At 44.4% G+C, this 24,364-nt stretch overlaps 1 protein-coding gene across 2 annotated transcripts; it reads right to left on the bottom strand.

Moving 5' to 3' along the window:
- Window positions 1-527: 527 nt before the first annotated feature.
- LOC140282274 (solute carrier family 12 member 6-like) lies at window positions 528-24,364 on the bottom strand. Of its 2 annotated transcripts, XM_072376864.1 has the most exons (27): window positions 24,204-24,364; window positions 20,928-21,667; window positions 16,919-17,013; window positions 16,134-16,262; window positions 14,945-15,091; window positions 14,797-14,851; window positions 11,754-11,884; window positions 11,348-11,574; window positions 11,128-11,252; window positions 10,849-11,034; window positions 10,225-10,389; window positions 9,941-10,039; window positions 9,593-9,650; window positions 9,314-9,488; window positions 8,286-8,404; window positions 8,103-8,201; window positions 7,882-8,001; window positions 7,605-7,709; window positions 7,128-7,296; window positions 6,809-7,004; window positions 6,550-6,719; window positions 6,318-6,449; window positions 5,999-6,106; window positions 5,196-5,252; window positions 3,356-3,594; window positions 3,135-3,268; window positions 528-2,474 (listed from the first exon to the last, which is right to left on the bottom strand). In XM_072376864.1, the coding sequence occupies exons 2-27, from the start codon at window positions 21,145-21,147 to the stop codon at window positions 2,383-2,385; spliced, it is 3,552 nt and encodes a 1,183-aa protein (XP_072232965.1). In that variant the 5' UTR covers window positions 21,148-21,667; window positions 24,204-24,364; the 3' UTR covers window positions 528-2,382. The 2 variants fall into 2 exon arrangements, with proteins under 2 accessions (XP_072232965.1, XP_072232966.1); XM_072376865.1 differs by lacking the exon at window positions 5,196-5,252.

A 24,364-nucleotide genomic window follows, 5' to 3' on the forward strand; every position in this document is an offset into this window, starting at 1 on the left:
ACACAGAAATAAAAAAAAAAGCTACTTTAAATAAATCAGAAATGGTTTCTGGCAGTGTGACTTGTTTCTGTATGTCATTGTATACTTGTCATAAATGAGTCATTTAAAAATGTTTCCTTATTTGTCTTTCATGAGTACTTGATACATTACCCCATAGCAATGAAAAAAAAATATGGGTGGAAACAGATTTAAATGCATTTGTGTACCTCTATTGTTTCATCTTTGTGTTAACGTATTCTATCTGTTAGAAACTGTTCTGCCCTTTGTCCATAAATAAAACATTGGGTCCAGTGATGGTAGAGTGAAGAAGTTCTTGGCTGCTGATGCAAAATGCAATGACCCCAGAATGTATTCTTAATCAAAATTGGTATAAATTATAAAGATTTATATATAAAAAAAAAACATCTTGATTATAAAAAGAAAAGAAAAAGTTAGAAGAAAACAAGGAACTAAACAAAAGAAGCTTAGTTCATCTGTTACTACTTCTAACAGACATATTCTTTTCAAAGCAACACAATCTTCATACGTTTAATCAAAATTGCCTTTTTATTCTAATTTTTTCAAGCAAAAACTTTTTATGATTCACTTTTATATTAATGTCATAAAAAAAAGAAGATAAAACTCAAGATCCTTTTTGTTCTTCTGTACAAGCAAGAAAACAATGTGTAGAAAGTAAAAACATAAAATAATCCTCGAACAATACCGTAAAAAACAACGACAACAAAGCAGAAGAGTGGAATCAAACTCATCTAGTTTGGACATGCTCATTTACTTCAGCGATAAGCTCAACATTCACACACACACACACACACACACACATACACATACAGCGCACAGGATGTCATGTTTATTTCAGGTGTACAGTGAAAGTGATTTTTAAGGGGAAAAGCTCACACCACACAAAACTGCCAATGCTCTCTTGAGAAGGAATGCAAAATGCATAAGTAACATTCATACATCCACATACAAACATTGACACACATGCAGTGCAGTTATCCACTCCACAAGTTTCCAGTCTGTCCACAACTTCCAAGCTCGTCCCTTTCCGAGGGCTTCACAACGACAGCCAAAAAGGTGGAACCTCAAGTTTACAAACGTACTTTAGGTTGATAGAACCCCGTCAGGAAATAACAAAAACTATTCAAACGTAGTCTGACACAGGCCAGCTGACAGCACGACACGAGGACGACCTCCGATGCACTCATTTGCATTGATATAATTTTGGTTTTTCAGGAACTGAACAACGTCAACAACAACAAACAAACAAACAAAAAAAAACGTAGTGAAAGATACCCCTTCCTCCTCGTTTCACCCATTTCCCTTCGCACAGCTGACACCACACACTGTCGGAGCAGGCCGCTGCCACGCGATGGTTTAATAGTTAAAGATATGTGCCTCTCGGTAAGTCATTTTTCATGTTTGCGGAGTAATGGGTAGCCTATTTTCTCCTGGGAGTAAACAACAAATAAAAACCAGTGAAATAAAATCCTAAATTGGGCTTCTACATGAGACATCAGATTCTAAGAAACAGCAGCAAATCCAGGCAAATGCGAGGTAATAATTCAAAAGGGGCTGCTCCTTCAATTTAAATGCGGATAAAACATATTCCGAGGTCGCAGCAAACATCCTGGGACAGAAACACTGACCCAACACAACTGTGATGTGCAACGAACCAACTTCTTATCAATTAGAGTTCCCCTAAATTGTTAAAATCTTAAGTCAGGACACTGATATTCATTTTCGCCTAAGTGGGTTTTAAATTAGACCTTACTTTTCCAGTCTTTATAGGTTGTTCGGGGGAAGAAAAAAATAAAAAATAGCTCCTCTTTGCCTTCAAGGACAAATTCAGACACTCAGGCCTCACATCAAAAGCTCACACCTGCTTCCAAAATACATTCTGTACAAAAAAAGCAACCCTGAGTCTTGTCAGTGGAGCTGAACTGCTCTGTTCTGGGACCCTTCTCATACCCACCCCCCCCACATTAACTAGTCCACCACCCAAACACACCTTCTGCCAACCCAATGCTGGTCTCTTCAACGGATCAAAGATCCTTCATGATGACACTCACAGAAAGACAAACGAACACAAACAAACACACACACAGCTGATCACTGTTTTTTTTTGTTGCACAATCGTGGAATTGTGTTGGCATTATTCCAGCTAGGCATTTGTGGAATGGAAATCATTGTTATGACAGAAAAGTGTAAAGATGACAAGAGAAGGGCTGTGTGGGGTGTTGGGCGTGACGACTGATGCTGCAGTCAGTGACAGTCTCTGTTCGTGGGCCAACGCCCCTCCCCCAGATCCAATCATCTCCCTGCTCCCAGTATTGGACGATTGATTGGCTGCTTGTTTAACGCCGGCTTCCTGCGATTGTCCAATCAGGAGTAGATAGTGATGACTTCACTTCCCCCACCTCGGACTAACAGGACGCGCTCCAATCCTTCAGTTAGAACTTCCAAGAACTCCATGTCTGGTGAGTGGGTTAACGAACATTTCCATCATGCTGCAGGTTTAAAAACAACACTGAAGTATTTCTTCTTAGTGCTAGAAAACTGATACATGCTTTTCTTTACCTTTTCCTAAAGTCGAGAGTTTAGTGTTTCAAAATTAAAGCATTTGAAATAGCCTAGTGCAGTGTAAATTGTGCAGTGTCAGTGTAAACGCAGTCATGGACCCTCAGAAGCATGTACGCATCAGAGACTATGCTACCTAAGCAGAATGTTGACTGGCTAAAATTAGCTTTAACAGGAAGGGGACCTTTGACAACAACGTTTCATCACAAAGCAAGTAGTTTCACTCCACCACATAGCAGATCTTTACCCAGTCCCACTTCTGTATGTCATGTTGCAGGGCAAAGCTAAAGGACCAACTGCATCAACAAAAGCCAAAGCTGCCCACACCTCCAACTATTCCACCTACTTTTGATACTGCCCCCAAGTGGTAGAAACCTGCTACAACAGGTAGAAATGCAATCTCAAAGCCATATGACACACCAGTGCTTTGAATGGGGAAGAACACCTGTGCTTGTTGACAAGAGAAGGTCATAAAAAGCGTGTTTGCAGATGTATACCAGTTATGAGCGTTACTTTTTAGAACAGACAACTTGTAACAGCTTCAGTGATTAGGATACAGTTCTCATCTCCCTCAGAGTTCTTGGGAGGTCCTGGCATGTTGAGCAGAACGAGCCGGGCATCGTGGGATTTGTTGACGATGACTTCATTGAGTTTGACAGCAGTGTGCATCCGCCTGACGTTGGAGTGGTCCCTGAAAGAGCACAAGACACATTTAACCCCCCCAACTAAGACACAACTACGCTGTGAGCTTAGAGACATTTGTGTTATTCCCCCTCACGGCCTGATGCTCAGCATGTCTCTGAAGCCTTCCGGTGTGGAGCAGCCAGAGTGCGTTGCTCTGTACTGCGAGGTCTTCTCTTTGGTCCAAGTCATCTGAACGCGCCGGTGGTGCTCGGTGCTGCCGCCGCCGCCGCCGCTCACAACTCTGTCTCGCTCTCCGCCATCTGTGTCGTCGTCGTCGTCTGAGCCGATGCTCGTCAAACGCAGCATCGAGTTCCGGTCCTTCACCAGCTGAGCCTGGTTTGCACACGGACACACAAAAGAGCTCTCTTTCATCTCATCTCCACCTCAGTCCCACCCTGCTCTCTCTTTTTTTCTACCTTATGCGGTCTCCCCCTCCTCTTAACAACGACCTGCCGACTCTCACACTTGTTTGTCTATCTCTTTGTACCTGTCTGTCTCTGTCTCCTTTGATGTTTGATGTGTGGACTCCGGCACTCCCGTACCTGGGGGAGAGATACACCTACAGACAACACAAGGTCACCTAACTTACTAAAAAAAAGAAGATCACATCTACTCTGCATCTACTCTAGAATAAAGACTGGAAGAACTAAAGGGGCACAGGAGTGTCGGAGCTAAATTTCCTATAAAAAAAAGAAAAGAAAAGAAAAAAAAGAAGCAAGACCTGCGTCCGAGAGTCCGGGGGTTGGAGAAGGAAAAGGAAGATTGCCTGAAATTTATTTAGAGTGAAGGATAACTGCTCTTTCAGGTCAGCCACTTTAGTGGAAGACAGATGTGTGATCAAGAAGCATATTTGACCCGGGTCTGTATATAAAAAGTACTGAATGAGATTCTTTATCTTTTCATTGAATCCTTCATATAAAGAACTGAAATCTTCCAATGAAAGACGATTCAATTCTCTCGGTGTACTTTCTGTGGTTCTCGGACAGATCTGCCGCTCACTTGTAATGAATGTGCAGCTTCATGGGGGAAAAAAAGAAGAAAAAAAGTCGACCGTCAAACTGCAAAAATGAACGAGTCCATCCATCATTTCTATAATATGCAATCATAGAATAGAGATGATTATTGTCACGATCCACTCTTTTTCTGAAAGGTTCCACTACTCCCACAGAAGGTCAGAGGTGAGCACTCGGGCCAAAGCTGTTCTACTTCACACTACTTTGCAGCGATACAAAGTAAACTTACGTCGTCAAAACTCCAGCGTACCCTCTGAGGGGACCAGCGGCAAAAGGAGATGACATGGATTTGAATTAAAGAAAGAAAAGGGGAAAAAAAGCTGAATAGGACTTGCTGTCCTCGTGTTCAGCTTTTTTTTCTTTTTTTTGTTTAGATGGGGGGGGGGTTTGAGTTTCATAAAACAGAAAACATCTTTTCATGTCAGTATTTTGTGTCTTCAAGGAGATTGTCCCAAGTGGGTATAAAGTCCTTGGATTTAATTGTTAGTTACACAAGAACACCTTGCAATGTCAGTCGCTTTCTGTTGTGTGTCTCTGACTGATGACAGAACCCAAACTGATGTTATGTGGAAACCATGGGGGGTGGGCAAGGATTTAGGAGCCAATTTACAGATGATTTAAGGAAAAATAACCTCTTATCTTTTCTGCTCTGCTCGCACCTCAGATGCATCATTGTGCCACTTTGCAATTTAGACAATTTGCCTCAATTAAGACTTGGATAGATTTTTTTTTTCCCATTTAATTTTCAATCAAATTAAAACTTCCCCATTTTTGGGAAGTTTCATTTCAGTATTGTGGCAGAGCAATTATCCAAACCTTTTTGACAGAAAAATATAAATATATTAAAAACATCATCTATGATTTACAAATAGCAAAGTGTAAGATTGTGACCTCCCATCTTACTGTAACCACAAACCTCACCTGAGTTCTTGCAGCTCCACCTGCCTCTGGCCTACTGCTGCTGCTACCAGGGTTTCCCTAATAAAAATGATGCACGACATTCACAAACAAGATGTGTGTGTGTTATGGCTAATCTTGCATACGACTGTTGATTCAATTAACCCAGTAAGACCAAACGTGACCGGCGCAGAAGGAGTCCTAGTGGGTTAATAATTCCCTAAACATTGCGGAGGGGTCATAGAGTAAAACGATAAGCCACCACAGGAACTCCAAAAGTAATTTGAGGCTGCTATAAATCCCAGTGGTGGACAACCTGATAGCCAGATAGCTGAGGTCAATTTATGGTTTCTGCACCCGCTTGTATGCAAGGCTTTTGGTAAATTTTGTTATCTGTGCGAAAGGTCCGTTAGGACACCCCCCCCCCTTCAGCCGAAGGAAGCCCAAACAATTTGACCCCGTGTGGGTTTTAGCGCACCAACAACACACATGCTTGTTTCTATCTCTCATTCAAAAACACACCAGACAAAATGGGCGAGAGGCAGAAGAACAACACAGATGCTTGTTTTGAGGAAAATAACAATTGCTGTTATCCACACATTTACAGCGTACTGCAGACGGATTACACACTCATGCATGGATAGTGTTGGCGAGGCAAACCCCAAATGCAAAGATTCAAAAAATACTAGGGTACATTCTTTTTTTGGCCATTCTTTGGCTACCATTAATGAGCATTTAGGGTTCTAGAGCCAAAAGCACAGATCCACAGAAAATACCTTGATTCTCAGCTACATGTTGGCTGTTTCTAGTTTTCAGCTTAAACTTACCTCTTTCTCCCGATCTGATTTAGAAAGTCGCATCTGTCTGAGCATCTGAGACCTCTGCTCCATCATCAGAGTCCTTTCATAGGTGTAGGCGCTGATATCGCTGTCATGCTGGAGAGAGGACAGGACAGGAGGATTCAGAATTTTCTATTATCGCTGCAGAAAAACACTCATGTTCAAAATGGTCCCTTCGTGCTTTAAAGGGAGAGTAAAGCAGATTCAGAGATTTGAAAGGATACACGCAGCTGAGAGCAGAAAGCTCATGTTCTCATGATTTTACAACTAAGGCGACAGGAAGAACTGGTCGACCTCGCAGGCTTACCATCTCAACTACTTCCACGTCCGCCTCAATGCGTAAATGATAAAGGAAAGTTGCCAGATCCTTCTTCATTTGAATGGAATTATCCTCCATCTGTGCCACTGTGAAAATTCGCATATTGCACTTACGCCACACCTGAGGAGAGACAGAGGAGCTCAAACGAATTCGACAAAAAACGTGGCCGGGTTTTCCCCCCCTTCTTCTTTTTTTAAAAAATAAGATGTTATTTTAGTACCTTGTGTTGACGTAAGAGGAAAGGCAGCAGCATCAGCATCCCACCGTCATGGACAATCCACCAGACGTCGATGTAGCCCTCTGTGCAGGGCTCGCTGTTACTGGGGAACAGAGAGATGTTCTTGGGGACCAGCAAGGCCAAATGAGCTGCGGTGGTCACCCGCACTGTGTCTGAAAGGTAAAGGAGGAGTGCAGTTAGCCCGCTGGCTCATAAACAAAAACCTATGAAGAAAAAGATTCTTTTCCATCCTCTAACTCACTGATGAAGGTCTTCCAGGACTGCGGGTCCTCGCTTTGCCTCCAGGCGTGAGGCCAGCCCATCACTACGGTGTTGGGCTTCATTCCTCCCAGTCCGCTGGACTGGATCATGTGGCTGATACCCTCACGTGACTTCTGAGCAACTATGCACTGACAGAAGCCCTTCACGCGCTCCTTATCCATCAGGTGCTTTAGAGTCTGACAGAGAAGTTAAAAAGGCTTTGAATGTTAACGTGGGCTACGGGTGTCGGCATTTCCTCACCCAAAGATCAACAGAATGAGAAAGCCTTTCAGTAATTTCTGACCACTTCAAAGACAAACCTGTTCAGCAGCAAGAGCCTCTCCGTAGCTCTGCAGAAAGTTGCCGGAGACGACGGTGCCGACGATGGTCAGGCCCTTCCCTGCCTTCAGCTGGCTGGCGAATGTCAGCAGGCGCGGAGACTTGACGTGGGCGTCTTCGTCCAGTTTTAGTAACACCAACACCTGCGGTCTTGGGAATAAAGGGATGGAAAACGAGCGTGTGTGTAAGTGTGAATCGATGAGATGTGGTTTCCACGTTAGGAAATTACTGCACACAAACAGAAGGCGTTTTGTTTTTTAGTGATTAGCTCAGCAGATTTTGTCATTTATTCTCCATTCATTAATGTATTTAGCACATCTTGGACCGTACAGTTGCTGTTCTTATTCTTTAAGAATAAGAACAACAGAATATTCTTTATTCTTTGAAGCCATAAAGTCTGTTCATTTGGGATTCTGGAAACAACTACCAATAGAAACTTTGTAGCAAGAGCTCAGTACCTCCAGTTTTTGGTGTGTGGAGGTCCCTCCTCCAATCTCAGGAGCGCATAACGAGCAGCGCTGAGTGATAAACCACGGATCCCATCCCCCCACTCCTTCTCTGCTCTGGTGCACATACGTGAACAAACAGAATGGTCAAACATGTCATGACGCGACATATATTCAAAACAGTTTAAAGTGGAAACAAACTCAACTGAAAGTACAACACTCAAGCAATTATAGATTGTGCTGTAAATGTACAGTCATGTGGACAGAGTACATTTCCATGGCAACATACCCGTGATACTCAATGTATTTGTAGATCATGCCTGCAATCACCATGGCAACAATTGCGTAGTACCAAGAGGATATGAACATTAGTGCCAGGCAGATGATCATCCCCAAAAATGACAGAGTCCTGGACAGACAAGCACCAAAGGTTCACGTCAGTGTGTGTATTCATGGGTATGTTCGTGTTTGAACGTGTGTGTGTGTGTGTGTGTGTGTGTTTGCTAGTACCAGTGGTAGTAAGAAAAGCGTGGCCTCCAGTTGGGCGTCCTGAGGAGGGTCTGGAGGGCACAGGCCAGGTTCACGAACAAGTAACACATCAGGAAGAACCTGAAGAGACAGAAAATGACCCATCAGGAGGGAGAAGACGCCTCCTTTCTTATTCTCATACGCATGTATGCAGCAGGGTCTTACATTGTAAGAATGGGAGCAACCATGTCCAGAGAGGCGATGAGAATCCCAAGTTCGGCTATCAGCGCCGTTAGCAGCAGAGCCCAGGTGGGTTCCCCGTTAGCCTTCCCGTGGCCAAACACCTGGCAGACACACGCAGTCAGGGAGAGTGAAAACATCGACTTTAAGGAGCAGTTTACCCACAGGTAAAGCAACCATTCCCTCTAAATCACTCCAGAGTGCTAATTGTCTGTTCAAATAGTTTCAATGCTGGCCTCTTGGCTCTAGCTCACACCAACCAAGATGCTGGCATTGACAAACTGTCTGTACACACAGCAGAGACAAACGGATACCGGTTATAATTAGCAGGGTCATTATATAATAACAGGAAATACACAAAAAAAAAAGCAGAGGGCCCATCACCTCGGCGTAAACTAAAAACTAAACCGAAGCCACTCGAATGAAATAAATATCCTGCACGTCAAAGGCAACACAGGCATGTCGCAATGATTAAATTATCGTTTGTTCATAATTATTTGAGCTGACTGTGATGATTGTGCGGGACTAATTTCCAATCATCTGGGTGAATAAGGCAGGATAAAACCAGTGGAGCTGTCATTATTTCCACATGGTCCTCTACCATCTGAGTGACTGGCACCATCTGTGTAGTTCATTTCACTTCTAAAATTCAATTCATCGACATTAATGTTACTATTAAGCCAAAGCGTGGGTGCATTTTGGTTTTTGATCTTGAAGGAAGCCATTTTTCAGATCTGCAGCAGAAAGAGGTGGTTAAAAGGCACCAATAGCAATAATTAAAACTAATTCTGGCATTAAATGATCAAGACTTTTTTTTTTTTTATCTCATAAGCTCATATACAGAATGATTTGACCTTGTATCTTAGTTAAATCTACACAGGACAAGCTGCTGTAGAACATAGAAGTAAGAAGATGTATTTGTAAGGCTCAACATGGGCTTGTCCCTTATTTTAAGAGAAATTCCCCATTTTATTTCTCTAAAGTTCGAGTTACTGATTATCTGCATCTCTAACCCGGAGGAAGGGGATGACGTTGTCCTTGGCGATGGCCTGCAGGAGTCGGGGCGCACCGGTCAGCGACTGCAGGCCTGCACCGCATGTTGAGAAGAAGGAGCCAATCACAATGACCCAAGGACTAGGCCAAGCCAGTGTCCCAACCACCAGGTTGCCTTTCACTGAATCTCCAAACCTACAGAGGAAATGATAATTTTCAAGCTTTTGGTTTGTTTTACACGAGACCGTTGAGTAAAACCGGTCTCCCTCTGGTCCACACAGACACAGAGATGTACTGACTTGTCTCTGAGGACGACCCCGTCGATGCAGGCACCAAACAACACAACGCTGCTCAGGTCTAGAGGGACAACACTCAGGAAAACAAGTCAGAAAATGAAGAGTCAAAGCTATGATGAGAAAAAGCAACAGCCTGGATAATAACAGATAAAAAATGCCCAATAATTCAACAATAAAATGCCATTAAAAAAAACATTTGGAAAACTGGATTTAGGTTTAAGTATTGTTCAGCTGACAGAAGGGGGTTTGTTTTGAAGGTAGCCATGATCACAAATGTGTTGTCCGCTGGTGAGCGGTGTTTTATTTCAATTAGGCTGCTGGGAAATGGAATTGGATGTCATGAAAGGATACAGACGATGGAGGTGGTGAGGATAGCAAGGATGGTTCCTATGGGGATGGAGCGCTGAGCGTCTTTTAAATCTCCCGACCTGTTGGAGCCAGCCATTATTCCTGTGGGAGAGAAGACGGTCGTTAGAGGCAGGAGGAATGGAATAATGTCATCCCGAAACCGCTTTGAGTAAATTATACCTTACAGAATTAAGAAAAACGACAATATGCCTGTTTGTCAGTCGCCCTTTAAAACAAGAGAATTTGAATTTAAAGAAGAGCAGGACAAAAGAGACACAAGTCTGTACCTGTTACAGAGGGGAAGAAGATGCCCACCAGCAGTGTGAAGGAGGTTGTGATGTCAGCAAACACGTACGGGTTATCTCCAGGCACCGGCTGTGCGACCTGAGAGGACTTGAGCGAGCTTTTCTCCACCACGTCCCCTTTGCTGAGATAGGAGCTCCACAGATTCTCTATCAGGTGAAGAGTCGGCAAGAGTTAATCGGAGTACGCATTTATCTGTGAGCTACACCCACGCATCCTTCAGGGGGTTGCTGGCAGCCTGAAGCGCATCCCACCTGACAAGTGTGTGAGAAGTGGGGAGCAACCCTGGTGCCGGTGGTTTAAAGCCTTCCTAAACCCAACCCGACCATCATCTCGACACTCGGCTCCTCTATCACAGCGCTCAGAGCAGGCTGTCTGCTTTTATTTCCAGCTACAACTCAACGTTTGTCAAAGCAGAGGCAGAACAAGCACTGCATTCATTTTTTTAGGCATACATGTGAGGAGCACATTATAGCACATATACCAAAATAAAACCATTCTTTATCTATTTATGATGAGAGTTTTGTGTCTATATGGGGCCAGTATGGTGTCATAACTACCAGTCATTATTACAGCTGAGATAAAACGACTGGAAACAGTAACTCTACCTGTAATTATCCCACTGGCCAGACCAGGGATCCCCTGAATCTCGGTGAAATTGTTGGCGGCGAAGTATGCGTCGCAGGTGGCGTTGAGTTCGTCAGAATGGCAGAAAGCCACCCAAAGCGACGTGGCCTTCTCCAGCACCACAGGGGCGAGGGTTGGGATGATGGTTGGCTCCACTGTGTCGTTTTCTAAGAGGTGGAATCGTGTTTGTTAGGAAACTCCAACGTGTAACTTGACAGGAACAGGCTCCTGGTTTCTGACAGTAAAAAATACCAACCCACCATAGTTAACCGTGACGTTGCCGTCAAATCTCTCTTCTGTTTCTTTGATAGGCAGCAGCACCGTTTTCCGACACTGGCTATCAACATTATGGCCGTTGACAGTTCTATTTCCCAGCATGCACACGCTGCAAAAATAAAATAAAACAGCAGTCAATCAAAACTGTGAGACCTAAAGGATTAGCCAGGGCGATATCTTTGGACATGTGTGATCTACACTTACGGAAAATGCGGCTTGTGGAAGGCAGAGACCAGCCCGCCGACGTAGATGGAAACGATGGAGACAATGACGCAGGCCAAGAAGATGGATGCCAGCTTGTTCACGTACTTCACGCCCACAAAGACCAGCAAGGACATCAGGAGGAGACAGATGCTGCCGTACACCCTCATGTTGTTCAACATGGCCGCCCCGCCATCTGTAAAAATGGCAGCTTCAGGGACGATGTACAGCTGGAAGAGAAAGGAGAGGAGAGTGAAACCTACTACTGTTACTGCTAATCTAAAGCAGAATAATCATGGAAGTGCATCAAACTCATGAGAAGGCTGTTGAGAAAACAACAACAAAAAGGTGGGCAGTGATTGAAGCCAAAGATGGCCGTGTTGTCCAAAGCAACAAAGCGGGAACCTACCAAAAAGATCTCGATGGCTCCCAGGGTGTACATGGCTCCAGCGAAGGTGGTTCCCAAGTAGAAACAAATGCCCACTGCTCCCCCAAACTCTGGGCCCAGAGAGCGACTGATCATGAAGTATGAGCCACCCGCTGGAAAGGGAATAGGGGGGGAGGAAAAAAAAAAGAGAGAAAGAGAAAGAGGAGGGAAGGTGGTTCACAAGGGATGGAAGAAGTGGAGTTGCAGAGGGAGAGAAGAAAAGAGAACAATTTGACAGTAGAAGGGGGAGAAACAGATTGTAAAAAGAAAAGGAATATGGTAAGAGCCGACGGGACATAAAAACACAGAGAGAGGGGGGTGGATGGTTAGTAACATGATATTGGAGGTAAAGGGAGAGAGAGGAGGACAGCTGATGAGAGAACTCATCCTATGCTTGTAGAAGTAAGCAACCTTCTACGTGACACACTGAAGTCAGAAGATAGAGCACAACTTTTCTCAAACGGTATCAGCAAATGGCACATGACAGCTGGTTTTTGTCTGGCACAGAGAACTGGATTAGGCTGTGCTCACTGCGTACAAAGCAATCTGAGCGTGATCAGGGCTGGTTGCTCTCACAGCGTAGCAGCTATTTCACCCCTTCCAACAGTGTCTGGGTGCATTTCTCAACCTGCGTCACGGCTTGTCCGCACACGACAGTTACAAATCCAGCTAGCAAGCTGGGGACACAGAGAGATGACTTCCCCCCCATCCCGCTGGCTGCGTGGAGTCATCTCTCTGTGTCCCCAGCTTGCTAGGGGGGGGGGGAGAGTCAAGTTTATGCAAAAGTGTACTTTTGTCAAATCGTTGTTTCAGAATGGTCCCACGTGCCAAATTTCAAACAAAACCCAGTCTAAAGTGAGCTCAAGATCCTCTTGCAGACTTGCTCAGACACGTCCAGCAGTGAGCAGACCCCAACAGCGTTCACTTTGCCGATACTATGTGAAACAGTGAGAAACAGAGAACATGAGGGACTCGCTTATTAGGACTTTTTTAACCGACTGAAAGCTCAGAATCCAGTGTTTGGTTTCCAAAATGCAACCACTCGGTAAAACATTTGAATGGGCACAAGAATGTCACATTGTGGGTTTAAATGTGGCTCCAATCCTGAGCCGGCGCGCTAAAGCTGCTGCAGTGGCTTAAAAGAAGAGATCTGACTGGTTGAACGATCTCCAGCTGCATTTGAGAAACCAAACGCTTTCTTTTTCCTTTTTCTTTCCACCACCCACAGTAGACCACAGACATAAAATATCCACTACCATCTGAGACAAGATGGTGAGAGCATGAGCGCCGGGAGCTTCTCAGGTGAGAAACAGAGAGCATGGAATGAATGAGGTGCCAGAGCACATGTTAGACAGTCATTTTCTATGTTACAGCGCTCGTTTTCAGTCTACGTTTAATTTTTCAAAATGTCACATGCTAGAGGCAAAAGAAAAAATGGGGGGAAATAAATAAGTAAATAAGTGAATCACACTACTTTCACATTTGTGATATCCATCTATACACATTGCTGTGAAAGGTAAGGTCAATGGCAGATAAACATCCTGGGTTTTTAAATGTGTGGACATGCAGAGAGGAGGGAGACAGAGGGAGAGACAGGACAAACAGAAATAACACTAGTTAGAACCAAAAAAAAAAGAAAGAAAAAGAAAACATGTACTTTATCAGTGCTGCTACAGCTGGGAGATGAGATGGGGAAGCTGGGAGGGCAGCCTGTCAAATCACACTGTATATCTGCAGAGGGGTGAACTCAAAATGGTCACCATAAAAATGTGGATCATCTGAGAAATAAGACGGGATGCAGACGTCCCAAACTGAACCGGTATACGTCCTCAGCCTTTGTATTCGCCGGCTGCGTTTTAGTATTTCGTGAAAAAGGCTCCAGCTGTCTGCTGGGTGTGCATCGTGAGCCGCCGCGGGCGGATTCGCTCTCGCGGAGCCAAAAGCGTGAAGGTGAGGAGGAAGTGGGGCAGCAGAGACCGTCTCTGATGTGCTTACATGAAAAATAAATAAATCTGGACTTTATTAAGGCACGTAAGGGTGGAATAATGTCCGAATTGCTTTCTCAGTTTCAGTTTTAGAAACTGGGGGAATAACGGGGAAATCTTTCCTGCTGTGATGATATGCTACAGCTAACGCAGGTTGGTGGCAGAAATTAGTGTGTCACTGAGCACATTTGTGACGGTACGACTGCTCCCAGAGCTGCTTTATTCTCCCGTGACCGGGAAGCTTCTCCTTCTTCACCATCGATTTCCTCTAAGATCCCGCTCAAGCCCAGCAAAGTTATTGCCAATGGCGTTTCGAGCAAACGTGTCAAAGAAAGCCTACTTTGCCTGACAAACACCCCCTCTTCGCCCCTCCTCTGTAGAGCAGCAGCCTGGCTGAGATGTGCACATGTGCCCCAAGCACAGATGCTGTCCGAGTTAACGTCGTCGCACCGTAAAACGCGCTCAGCGTGTGCCTTTAACGGCCGTCATTCCGGTCTCGATTATAAACCCAGGTATGTGAGATTTGTGAGAACACATTTAAGACATTCTACTACATCTATAACCTTCTCTGTGACAGATCATCATACATGTAAATATATCCTAATTCAATGCGCACACATTGTCTTTAAGCTACTTGAATGGCGGTTCTGTAGGGGCTAGTTTTTCCTTTTGAGTTCAGCTAAGAGTATACATGCAGATTCCAACCCCATCTGGGTGTGTGAGTCCAGTTTTGAGACGCTCGATTTAGCACGATACTGGTAGGACTAACATGCATTTCTAAGGTCCAGTTTTCTGTCGTGTAAATGGGCTGATTGTGAGAAGAACAGCCGACACCCCTCAACATTAGGCAGAATGCAAATACTTACAAATCTGTGGTACTATTATCGATATCATGACAGCAAATGGTGGTAGAAAAGAACATGCATATATCACGGACTGCCGATTCTACCGAGATCTACTTTTTTTTTGGCCACATCACCCAGCCTTAATCCACATGTATGGAGAGAATGTTGAGGACAGGTGTAGAGATGAAGCAATACCTGGTACAACTCCATTAGTGGCGATTGCACTCATCGATATTGCAGTCAATATTGTCTGGAAAGAAGAGACAGGCACACAAGCAGCCATGTTTAGAGAGCTTTCATTTTCTGTGTCATGGTGCCCGTCTGCTGACACACCAACACTCACGCAGCAGCAGCAGATGAAGACGATGCAGAGGGCCTGCAGCACCCCCGCAGTTCCAACCACCCAGGTCAAGCGCAGGAACAGGATGATCCCGAAGATGTTCTGCAGACAAGGCAGGTAAACGCCCATGAACGTCCCCATCTGTGGCGACTGGAAAGGGGAACAGAGCACAACTTATTGGCCGACGAAAGCACGGTACATTCTGCTTTCCATGAGAAGTCTCCCCTTGGAGATTCTGATTATCTACGTACGTGTATTCAAGCGCCATCTTTCATTTAAACAAAGTGCATATTACAGACACCAAAGCAGTGCTTCCCAATGTTTCCTACATGATAGAACCCTGTTTACCTTGTTCAAAATATAAAAGAGAACAAAATCACAGGTTATTCTTTATTGTTTCTATAATTCACACTCATAGGAGCACAGATTATACTGCAGCGTGAGGGTATCTGTGACGTTAGCCTACAGTAGCTGCTGATGTGCATTTCAAACATTTCTAACCCTGTTCGGCTGTTTTTTTGTTTGTTTTTTTAAACATTTATTTTAGTTTCAGCCTAATCTTTCTAAGCAGGTACCACATGGGAGTCATTCCGTGATGCTTACACTGAACACACTGTGGGACCAGAAGGGAAGATTAAAAATGCTTTGCTTTTACTTTCTCTGCCGTCTGCTGGCAAATGTGTCAGTGGGTGCACCAGCAGAGCAGGGTGGAAAGGCTGAATTACTCTCAACCACCACAACAGACTGTCTTATCTAGGCCTGCAGGCGCTTTATCACAGAGCGCTGCAGTGCACGCCGGGGTCACATCCTAACGTACTTTGAGTTGCAGATATGATTCGTCTAGACAGGAACTCAATGATCGTTGATTGATGAGCAGATGTGCTTATTTCTAAAAAGAGAGGCGTGGTGATTTCCTCTCTGCAGTCTTTCATGTCATCTCAGTCACATCATTTCAGCTCTGCAGCTGCTGCACCACCATTACATCATCTTGGTTATGATTACAGAAGGAGGAACAAGACAAAGTACATTTGCGGTCATAGATTAACTGGAAATCTCCTTATTCTAAACAAATATTCTGCTTTTTGTGTGTTTTTAGGGAGCTTCTACTCTTTTAAATGGGTTTTTACTGCACATCAAATTCCTCTGAGGAGTTTTAAGATTGCAATATGTGGAAAAACGCAGTCGTGCACACCTTGCTGGCTTTCTTCTTCTCACCGATGTTCTCAGCCTCCTCGTGCTCTTTGGCCCCCTGCGTCAGGTTGGTGTAGTTGGCCAGGCGGCTGAGAAGAGAAGACACCTTTGGTCGGGTGTCCATCTCCTCCTGTTGGTTGAAGGAGGAAGAGGGGAGAGAACAGAGTGAGAAGAGAGGGGGGGGTGGATGATTGTTCAGGACTGTAGCAAGTTGGGAAAGCATTAAGGAAAACCAGAGGCAAGCGGCAGGCAAAAGAAACCGTCGAGAAGAAGGAAGGAGGGAGAGGGTGACACAGGAACAAAGAAAGGAACAGAGAGGAAGAATAGAAAGAAGATAAAGAGCACAAACAGGGTACAGAAAAAGACCTAAAGGCTGAGAATAAGTGGGTGTCAAAGCGCTGACAGCCAGAAAGAGGCGATGGAGGGGGTAAAAGAAGAGGAAACTGAGAAGACAAAGAACCAAACAGCTACTCCATAAAGAAGTGGGGGGGGGGGGGGGGGGGGGGGGGGGGGGGGAGAGACGGCGCTATTTTCAGAGAACTTCGTAATCTACACTCAAGCTGAAATTAGCTGCACCCACAAGCCTATAGCAGCTTATTTTTGACACAGACCATTTGGAAAATAATTTGGAGCATTTGGAGCTGTCTGTTTGTTTGCCAGTTTAAACAGACCCCCCCCCCACTTTTTTTTTTATATTGTCCTAAAGAACAGTAATAGTGAAGCAAATTCAGCATATAAGACAAAATTATGTGACTAGAAATGTGCTTCGACCGCATCATTTCGCACCTCAAACAAGGCCAAGTTTCTGTCGTAGAAGTCATCATCATCCATCCCATGGGTGTTGTTGATGTATACGCTGGAGATTTTAGAATTTCCATCACCTGCAGGGAGAAAAAAAAATAAAAAATCAAAAGGCAAGAAAGAGAGCAGCAATGGCAAAGACTGATGGAGCAAGAAACGTGGCTGCTCAAAGAGGGGCACATTGTTATCATGGTGTTGGGCGGCACATATTCACTATTAATCACAGACAGACACACACACACAGGCAGTGTAATAAAACCGCCACCATGTCACCAGTTCGGCTCGGGCTTAGTCAGCACAGACCACTGCATCAGCAGCACCCGAGTCAGCAACATCACTTCCCCTCCTGCTTCACCACGCTAACGGCAGCAAACTCCCCGCAGCTTTAAATGCACACAAGCCGACATGACTTCAGACCCACAGAGCACGAGCCTCAAGAAATGAGGAAGAAAGAGGGCATTCTGTTCGTTCAGCACTATAAACATTTCCTTTGATGAATCACTCATTTAGCACTGAAATCTGACTTTGAAATGGGGGGGGTTCGGGCTCAAAAGCTGTAGTTATGAGAGTCTCTGAAACAAAGGGTTAAAACTGGTAGATAGTAGCTTCCCGACCTGTTGAGTCCTTGACTTCACTTGGCCAAAGATAGCGAGTGTGAAACTGACTCCAGACCGTGGAAACATGGTGGGAAAAGCTAAGCCGATAAGGACACGTGTTTCGGAGCATGAAAACAAACGTGTCCGCACGCTGAGCTGTGGGACCTCCCCAGGTAACTCAACCCGCTGAACAGGACGGCCAAGATGCACAGAGTTCACGAGTGCTCAGGCGCTCTCTGTTCGGCCGGGCGGACTCGGCTGTCTGATAACACCACTGTCGGCACATTAGCGCTTTATTTGTTAGTTGCTGGAGAGCCGGTCAAAGGTCAAAGGAATCTTGATGACTCCTTAAGAAAACATTCCATGACTTGACCTCTTACACGGCTCCAAAATACAGAATTCTGGCAGTTTTGGGATTTTCTGCATCTGAAACTAATTAGAATCTAAGTCTCAAAATGGTTTCTTCTTCTTCAAATATTGACTGAATTTCCTCTTTTTTTGGGGGACATTCTACAACAAACACAGTCAAACTCTTGTGGTACATCAGTTAATGCTTTTTTATAAGCTGTAAAAAACTGTGTTTTCTTTTATTTTAAACATTAAGCATCGGTCGTGAGGTTAGTGATTCATTTACCCACAGAGCGACTGCTTCACCACAAACTAGTGCCATGTTTAAAGAGTAAGGCTCATAGTGTGTTGTGAAGAAAAGGTTCCACATATGTTTATATATAAATGTATTCGTGCAGAAATAAAAAAATGGATTCTTTCAGGGCCTGAACTTCCAAGAAGAAATACAGAAGTGTTTTATCTTTCGGCATCTGTCTGGCTGAAAAGCGTCCAGGCCAGACAGGTTAGAACACAGGGCCAATGAACCGCAGTGTTACGTAATTCACCGCAACACTGTCAACAGACACGAGTGATAAACACAGAAAGTCTGCATTATTCTTTAAATACCCATGCTGGTATCAACAAAACTCTTATCAGAAGCCCACAGTCAGTTCGGCAACGGTTCCAACAGTCGCCTGTGAGTTCTCACCGTGGTCCTCTCTGTGTCTCAGCTGCTGAAAGAAAATATTCCCACCTCGCGTAACCCGAGGGAACGCAGCTGTCTGTCCGGGGCGTGAGCCGTCAAACCGGAGCCCGAGACTGCCACACCTGAGCACCGTGTTTCTCTGTGTGGCTGCTTCTGCATCGGTGAAGCGGAAAGCTGCCGGACCAGATGTGTCTGACTGTGGGCTTTATGCACGACGGCTTCAGATTGAAACATTAATGGTGTAAAGAAGCAGGGATCACTTTTTAAGGAGGGGGGTGGTCACACTGGAAAGACAACTAAAGCACCACAACGGCCTGAATGAAACTCAATCGGATTTACCATCTCCATTTCTATTTATGGAAACCTATTAAAGAACGTGGGGCGTTCTTACTACTATGCGACTGCTTAAGAGGATCAGTGCAGCTAATACAGTTACAGCTCACCATACTTACTGCTCCTTTGAACCTGTGAACCCACACAGCCATTCTTATATACTTTCAGAAAGTGGATTATTGCACTCTACATGACAACTGCACAATTCAATTAGTCACAAGGTAACGGTCAACCATTCTCCTCTGTTTAACCACCGTGACTCTCAGGCAGTCGCATCTCAAACTACATTAACTATCAAGTCATCTGTACCTGTTGGAACGAGTCCATGAGAAAAGGTTTCTGCTGTCAGCTAGCATCAACTGAAGCAGTGAATCACTGCATCTGTTCTGTAGGTGGGAAGAGAACAGCTGTGGGGGAAGTGGAACCTGCACTACGCTCAGATCAACACTGTCTGCAGCATCTGCTCGCGGTAATAATGGAGAAGTTGAGTTGTTGCTCACTCGCGGATTCGGGCTCCAACTTCGAAAACAAATCGAGAATTTCATGACCCGGAGAGCCGCACATTTAAAGTGCACTTTGCAGCTGCACTAACGCGTAAGAAATGCTCTAAAACAGCACTTCTCCTTTCAGTTTCCATTAAATCGACGTTTTTGACGCGCTGTCCTCTGGATATTTTATCAGCCTGTCAAATGGGAACTCACATATATATTCACTAATAGGAATTTGTCGTACAGACACAAAAATATAAGCGGGCGGTCATTAACATTTAATAACACTCTCAAGTGATTAGAAAACCCTGAGCCAGCACAGCTGATTACCTGTTCCAGTGAAGCACCGACATCCGAGCAAAGCATAACTCACCGGTTCTACTCTGGACGCTCATATTTCTATGTTACGACTGACTAATGAACAGCACCGCATTCTGTCACTGGTTGAAGTCTATTTTAATGCAGAACCATGACAAAAAGGAAGTTATTTGCACGTGGGAGCAGCGAACTGAGCTTTCCATTTCCAATGAAAAGGAGCCCTGGCGACAACAGAGAAGGCAGTGTCATCCTTTTGGACCAATTCTAACTCCTCTCTCCCCAGCTTTCAGATAACACAAGCAGCAGGAGTTTAACAGTAAAGGAGGAGGGATTGTGGAGCTTGTTAACAACAGATGGTGGAAGCCCAGGTATGTAGCTGGGAGGGTGCCTCGCTGCACTATGGAGGCTGAACTGTTGGCTGCGAGTTGCTGTCCATGTTGTCAACTGAGAGAGTTCACCTGTGTTAACCGTTGCTACTCTGTGGCATCATCAGCTGGGTTGTTGCTAAGATACAAAAACAAAACACCGCAACCCATTCCTGGTGATCTCTGAAGATTTAAATCACACTTCGCTCTTTTACTGCTAAACTTTCACTTGACAAAAGTTTGTCAACTGATTCTAATTCTATTTTATTCAGTTACCAATCTCCAGCAATAATAGATCTATAACATTAATCTATACAGCTGATATATAATCCCCCCTTTGGGGATCAATTAAATATTACAGGAGTGAACTGAAAATTAATTTACTTGTAATATGAAAAGACATGAGGGTTGGCTCAAGACTATTTTCTAGGAAGAAAAACAGCTAATCAGTCATGTTAATCCCATATTTACTATAGCAGAGCTGATTCATAAAAGATGAATGAACTTTTCCCCATTCATAACTTCATAATCCCCATTTAAAATAAACGGTGCCAAGAGCTTCAAACGGCAACAGGTGCCTGAAAAACCCACAAACAATGATGTGACGTAAAATTAAAAAGAAACACAAACTCATGCTCATTTAATGTCCAGACCAAAGACTTTATCCTTCAGTGATGCCTCCCGGAGGAACTTAATCATCACAGCTATCTAACACACCTGAAGTTTGAAACTTTTGGAAGTCTGTTTCAGTTTGAAACAAACCCTAATCATTTTTGTGAGGGTTACCACAGTGTTCAGTAAGGTTTGGCATCACGTGACGCATTGGCATGTTGTGTCTGTGTGTACGAGAGAGTTTTTCACCTTGGTCCATGCTGAAGTGCTCCGGCGTCTCAGCCCCTCCTCCTCCTGTATTCGCCACTCCTGCGGACGCCTCGCTGAGCGGGTCGCTTCGATTGACGCTCTCCCTGGAACCGAAGCGCACACGGGCACCCGACCGAGAGCTGATGTCAGGCGACGTGTCGGACACCCCCGGCAGGTCCTCCGCCTTGGTAGGCGTCACAGTGAAGCGCACCGATGCCATGGCAGCTCACTTGGAAAAGTCAGTAGGGGTGGAGAGGGGTACTGTGTGGGATGCTGGAGAGGAGGGATGGGGTAGGAGGAGTCACAGACTAACTTTCAGGGCTGTGCAGACCCGAGCCGAGCTAGGCTATCTCCCAGTTGATGCCGAGGTAACAGCGGCCTCTACAATTTCTTTTTTCGGTGCTGAAATTCTCCATTAAAGCAAAGTGGTTGCTGTGCACCTAGCATATGAAAGAGACTGTATTCTTTCAAAAGACAGCAAAACAGTTTCAAGCTGCCACACGAGATAATAAGAGTCGTCTCTTCTTGCGATTTCACATAAAACCTTTAAAAACGTATTGAAGTTATATCTCTGCACTCACAGCCTGCACTAACCTCATCTTTGTACCTGCTGGTACTCGAGTAAACGGAACTAAAGTTTGTCTGACAAGCACCGTGGGTCTAAAAATGCCCGTCACAGCTTTAGAGCTCATTGGTGGTCGTAGTCAGGGAAGAGGGTAAAATGGTGTGAAGGAATGCCTCTGTTCAGGGTGAGGGAGAGGAAACCAGGGAGAGACAGACAGAGAGACAAAAAGACAAAAAGAAGTTTGTAAAAATTCAATTCAATAAAAAGGTGCACCTTGGAATTAAATAAAAGAACGCTACATTTGCACAAAGCTCCATCTATGTCACACAGACTGTCTGCGTTCTGATTTGCCCTTTTCAGAAGATCTTTTCAGTAGTAGCTTGTAACAGTTAGCACCAAACAGCAGTGTCATGTGCATTCTCAGTTTAACAGCTCTACAAAACTTCCTTTGTCATTTCATACAACATATTCATGCGCTCTTAAAGGGGCGCGTCGACACCAGCTGCACGGTAAAAGCTTCGCCGTTTGTCCCAAGTCGACCCCGTGTTGCCTCATAACGAAATGTTTACACATTATTTTTTATTTCCACCTACTTGTGTTCTTAAGTATGTCACAAAACACGAATGTCTTGTTGTGGATGGTTTATTTCCTGAGTATAATCCTTTTAAAACAACACGGCAGCTCTTTAAATAAAAGCTTAGTCAAACAATCACCCGCGTAAACCTCCCCGTTGTCCTTCTAAGTGGACCAGTTTACACTTCTCATCCTGGGAGAAAAGTGACAGTACAGCTGCATATAACCACACGTTTTTTCTTTCTTTCAACTTGGCTTATAATTTAATTATTAAAGGAGAGCGGTTCCAACCGGTTGTGCCAGTGAATACTGGCTCCCCTGCATGCAGAGGCAAAGCATTCTTTTTTCTTTTTTTTTTCTGTTGCCGGCCTCACAGTCTAGTCCTTCAAAATCCAGAGGTGGATGAGGGGGAGACAACAAGGCCGGGTTACACGAAAATAAAGAGACACCGAGGGAAGAGAGCGTGTGGTTCGTTACGAACACTTCCAGCTTCATTTGGCAAACTCATTGGAAAAGCCACAGTGACTAGTCAGGATTTTCCAGGGTGCTTCGTTTTGAGGCCGAGTGAAAAAGAATAAACGGCAAACAGTCTGCATTCACATGCTGCTTTTTCTAGTCTGGTCGACCCTGAGCCTTTCAAAGAACAAGCCTTAGTCCACAGCATCTTTTTATTCTTTACATCCAGCTCATTACCCTCCTTCACACACATCAGGGGCAATGTGGGGTGCACAATCCCACACAAGAACCACTATGGACGGCAGAAGCCGGGAATGAAACCCATACCCTTCGGACGGATGGGAATCTGCTCTACCTCCTGAAACACGGACCACCCAGATAACTTGGAGGTGGCAATTTTCTTGGATTTGCTGCTAAAATGCAGCCATGAAAGGTACAGACAAAAACTAACAGAGGCATAGAGCAAACAGAAGCTACAAAAGTTCAACTCCAAGCAATGATGCCACAACGTGACACATGAAAACAGGAAATTTTGTTCTTCTTTTTGACCACTGAGCTCTGATTTTTTTCCCTCTCCTGCCTTTTCTAGCACTGAACAACTTTCCATGCCATTTCATTTTCACAGAAATAGTAAAAACAATAACTTCTTTGCTATATTGCGTATCAAAGATAAATAATGACAAAAATACCCCGAATCCACATGAACTAGTCAAGCACCTGAAACAAATAAAACTCAACCCTGTCTCAATACGAGACTGGTCTCCCTGAACAGCTCCCTCTTTGTTTAAGCCATCTTTCCCACATTTTAAGGACATTCTGAATTCATTATTTGAGATCTTATTTAAAACTTGACATCGAAACATCAAAGCTCATTCCCCAAACGTTATCATTATTGGATTATCCAATAATTATTTAGATCAAACTAAGGAGACCGTGTCGTCTTACTCTGATTCAATGGAGTGTGGATGTAAACTATATGCTGCTGGGACAAGAACATAGTCATATCTATATATATCTCTATCAAATAAGACACCAATAATCTAATTAGTCCGGACCATAAACTCAAGAAAAGCTCAGCTGATCATGATGATGATAACGATGGTCGCATGCAAACCGCCACATAGTTGACATTCTAAGCCAATTAAGCTAGCTATAATAATTCTGGCTTGAACCGGTCGGTGACCACATCCCAGTGTTATTACATATAAAGAACTGGTTATAATGCCATTATAAGTAATGTGTCAAACCTGGCCTTATATCGCATTTTTTTAAAACAAAAGGACTGCGGCATCTGTATGAAGCTGTAATTTGAACGTTGAGTTTAACGCACACAAACTGGTTAAAATCTTAAGAGGCGCGCGGTTAATTCAGGATAAACTGTGCGTGTAATTGGCCTTTTCTAAGAGAGCAGTTGTTTTCTTTTATCATCACATAAGGGAGAAAAACGTGCGAAGCACTGAGCCTCTGCTCAGGTAGCAGCAGGCATACTATGGTAGTATCGGAAGAGGTGGACTCGGGCGGTCGCTCCAGACGATACAGCTAACCGAAGCTAACATTAGCCAGGAGCTAGCCACGCCGCCGATATACTGTCAACTCCACGGACCGCCAGCTAGATCTGTACGGCAACAATTCTGCCCACTGAAAATATCACATTTTACTAATTAAACTCGTACAACTCATACCTGTCTCAAGTTTCTTTTACAGAATCCCTCCAAAGCCCGAGTGTCTTCAGTTACATCCAAGAACACTTAGCTCCCCTCCCGGGATTTTTGTCGGCACTTTCCAGTCCTACCGACCCGACCCAACAAAAAACATGCGACCGTGCGTGTCCAGTCCTAATGTA

Source organism: Leuresthes tenuis, unplaced genomic scaffold (genome assembly GCF_036924035.1).
Source record: "Leuresthes tenuis unplaced genomic scaffold, fLeuTen1.0.hap1 SCAF_22, whole genome shotgun sequence".
Lineage (NCBI taxonomy): Eukaryota > Metazoa > Chordata > Actinopteri > Atheriniformes > Atherinopsidae > Leuresthes > Leuresthes tenuis.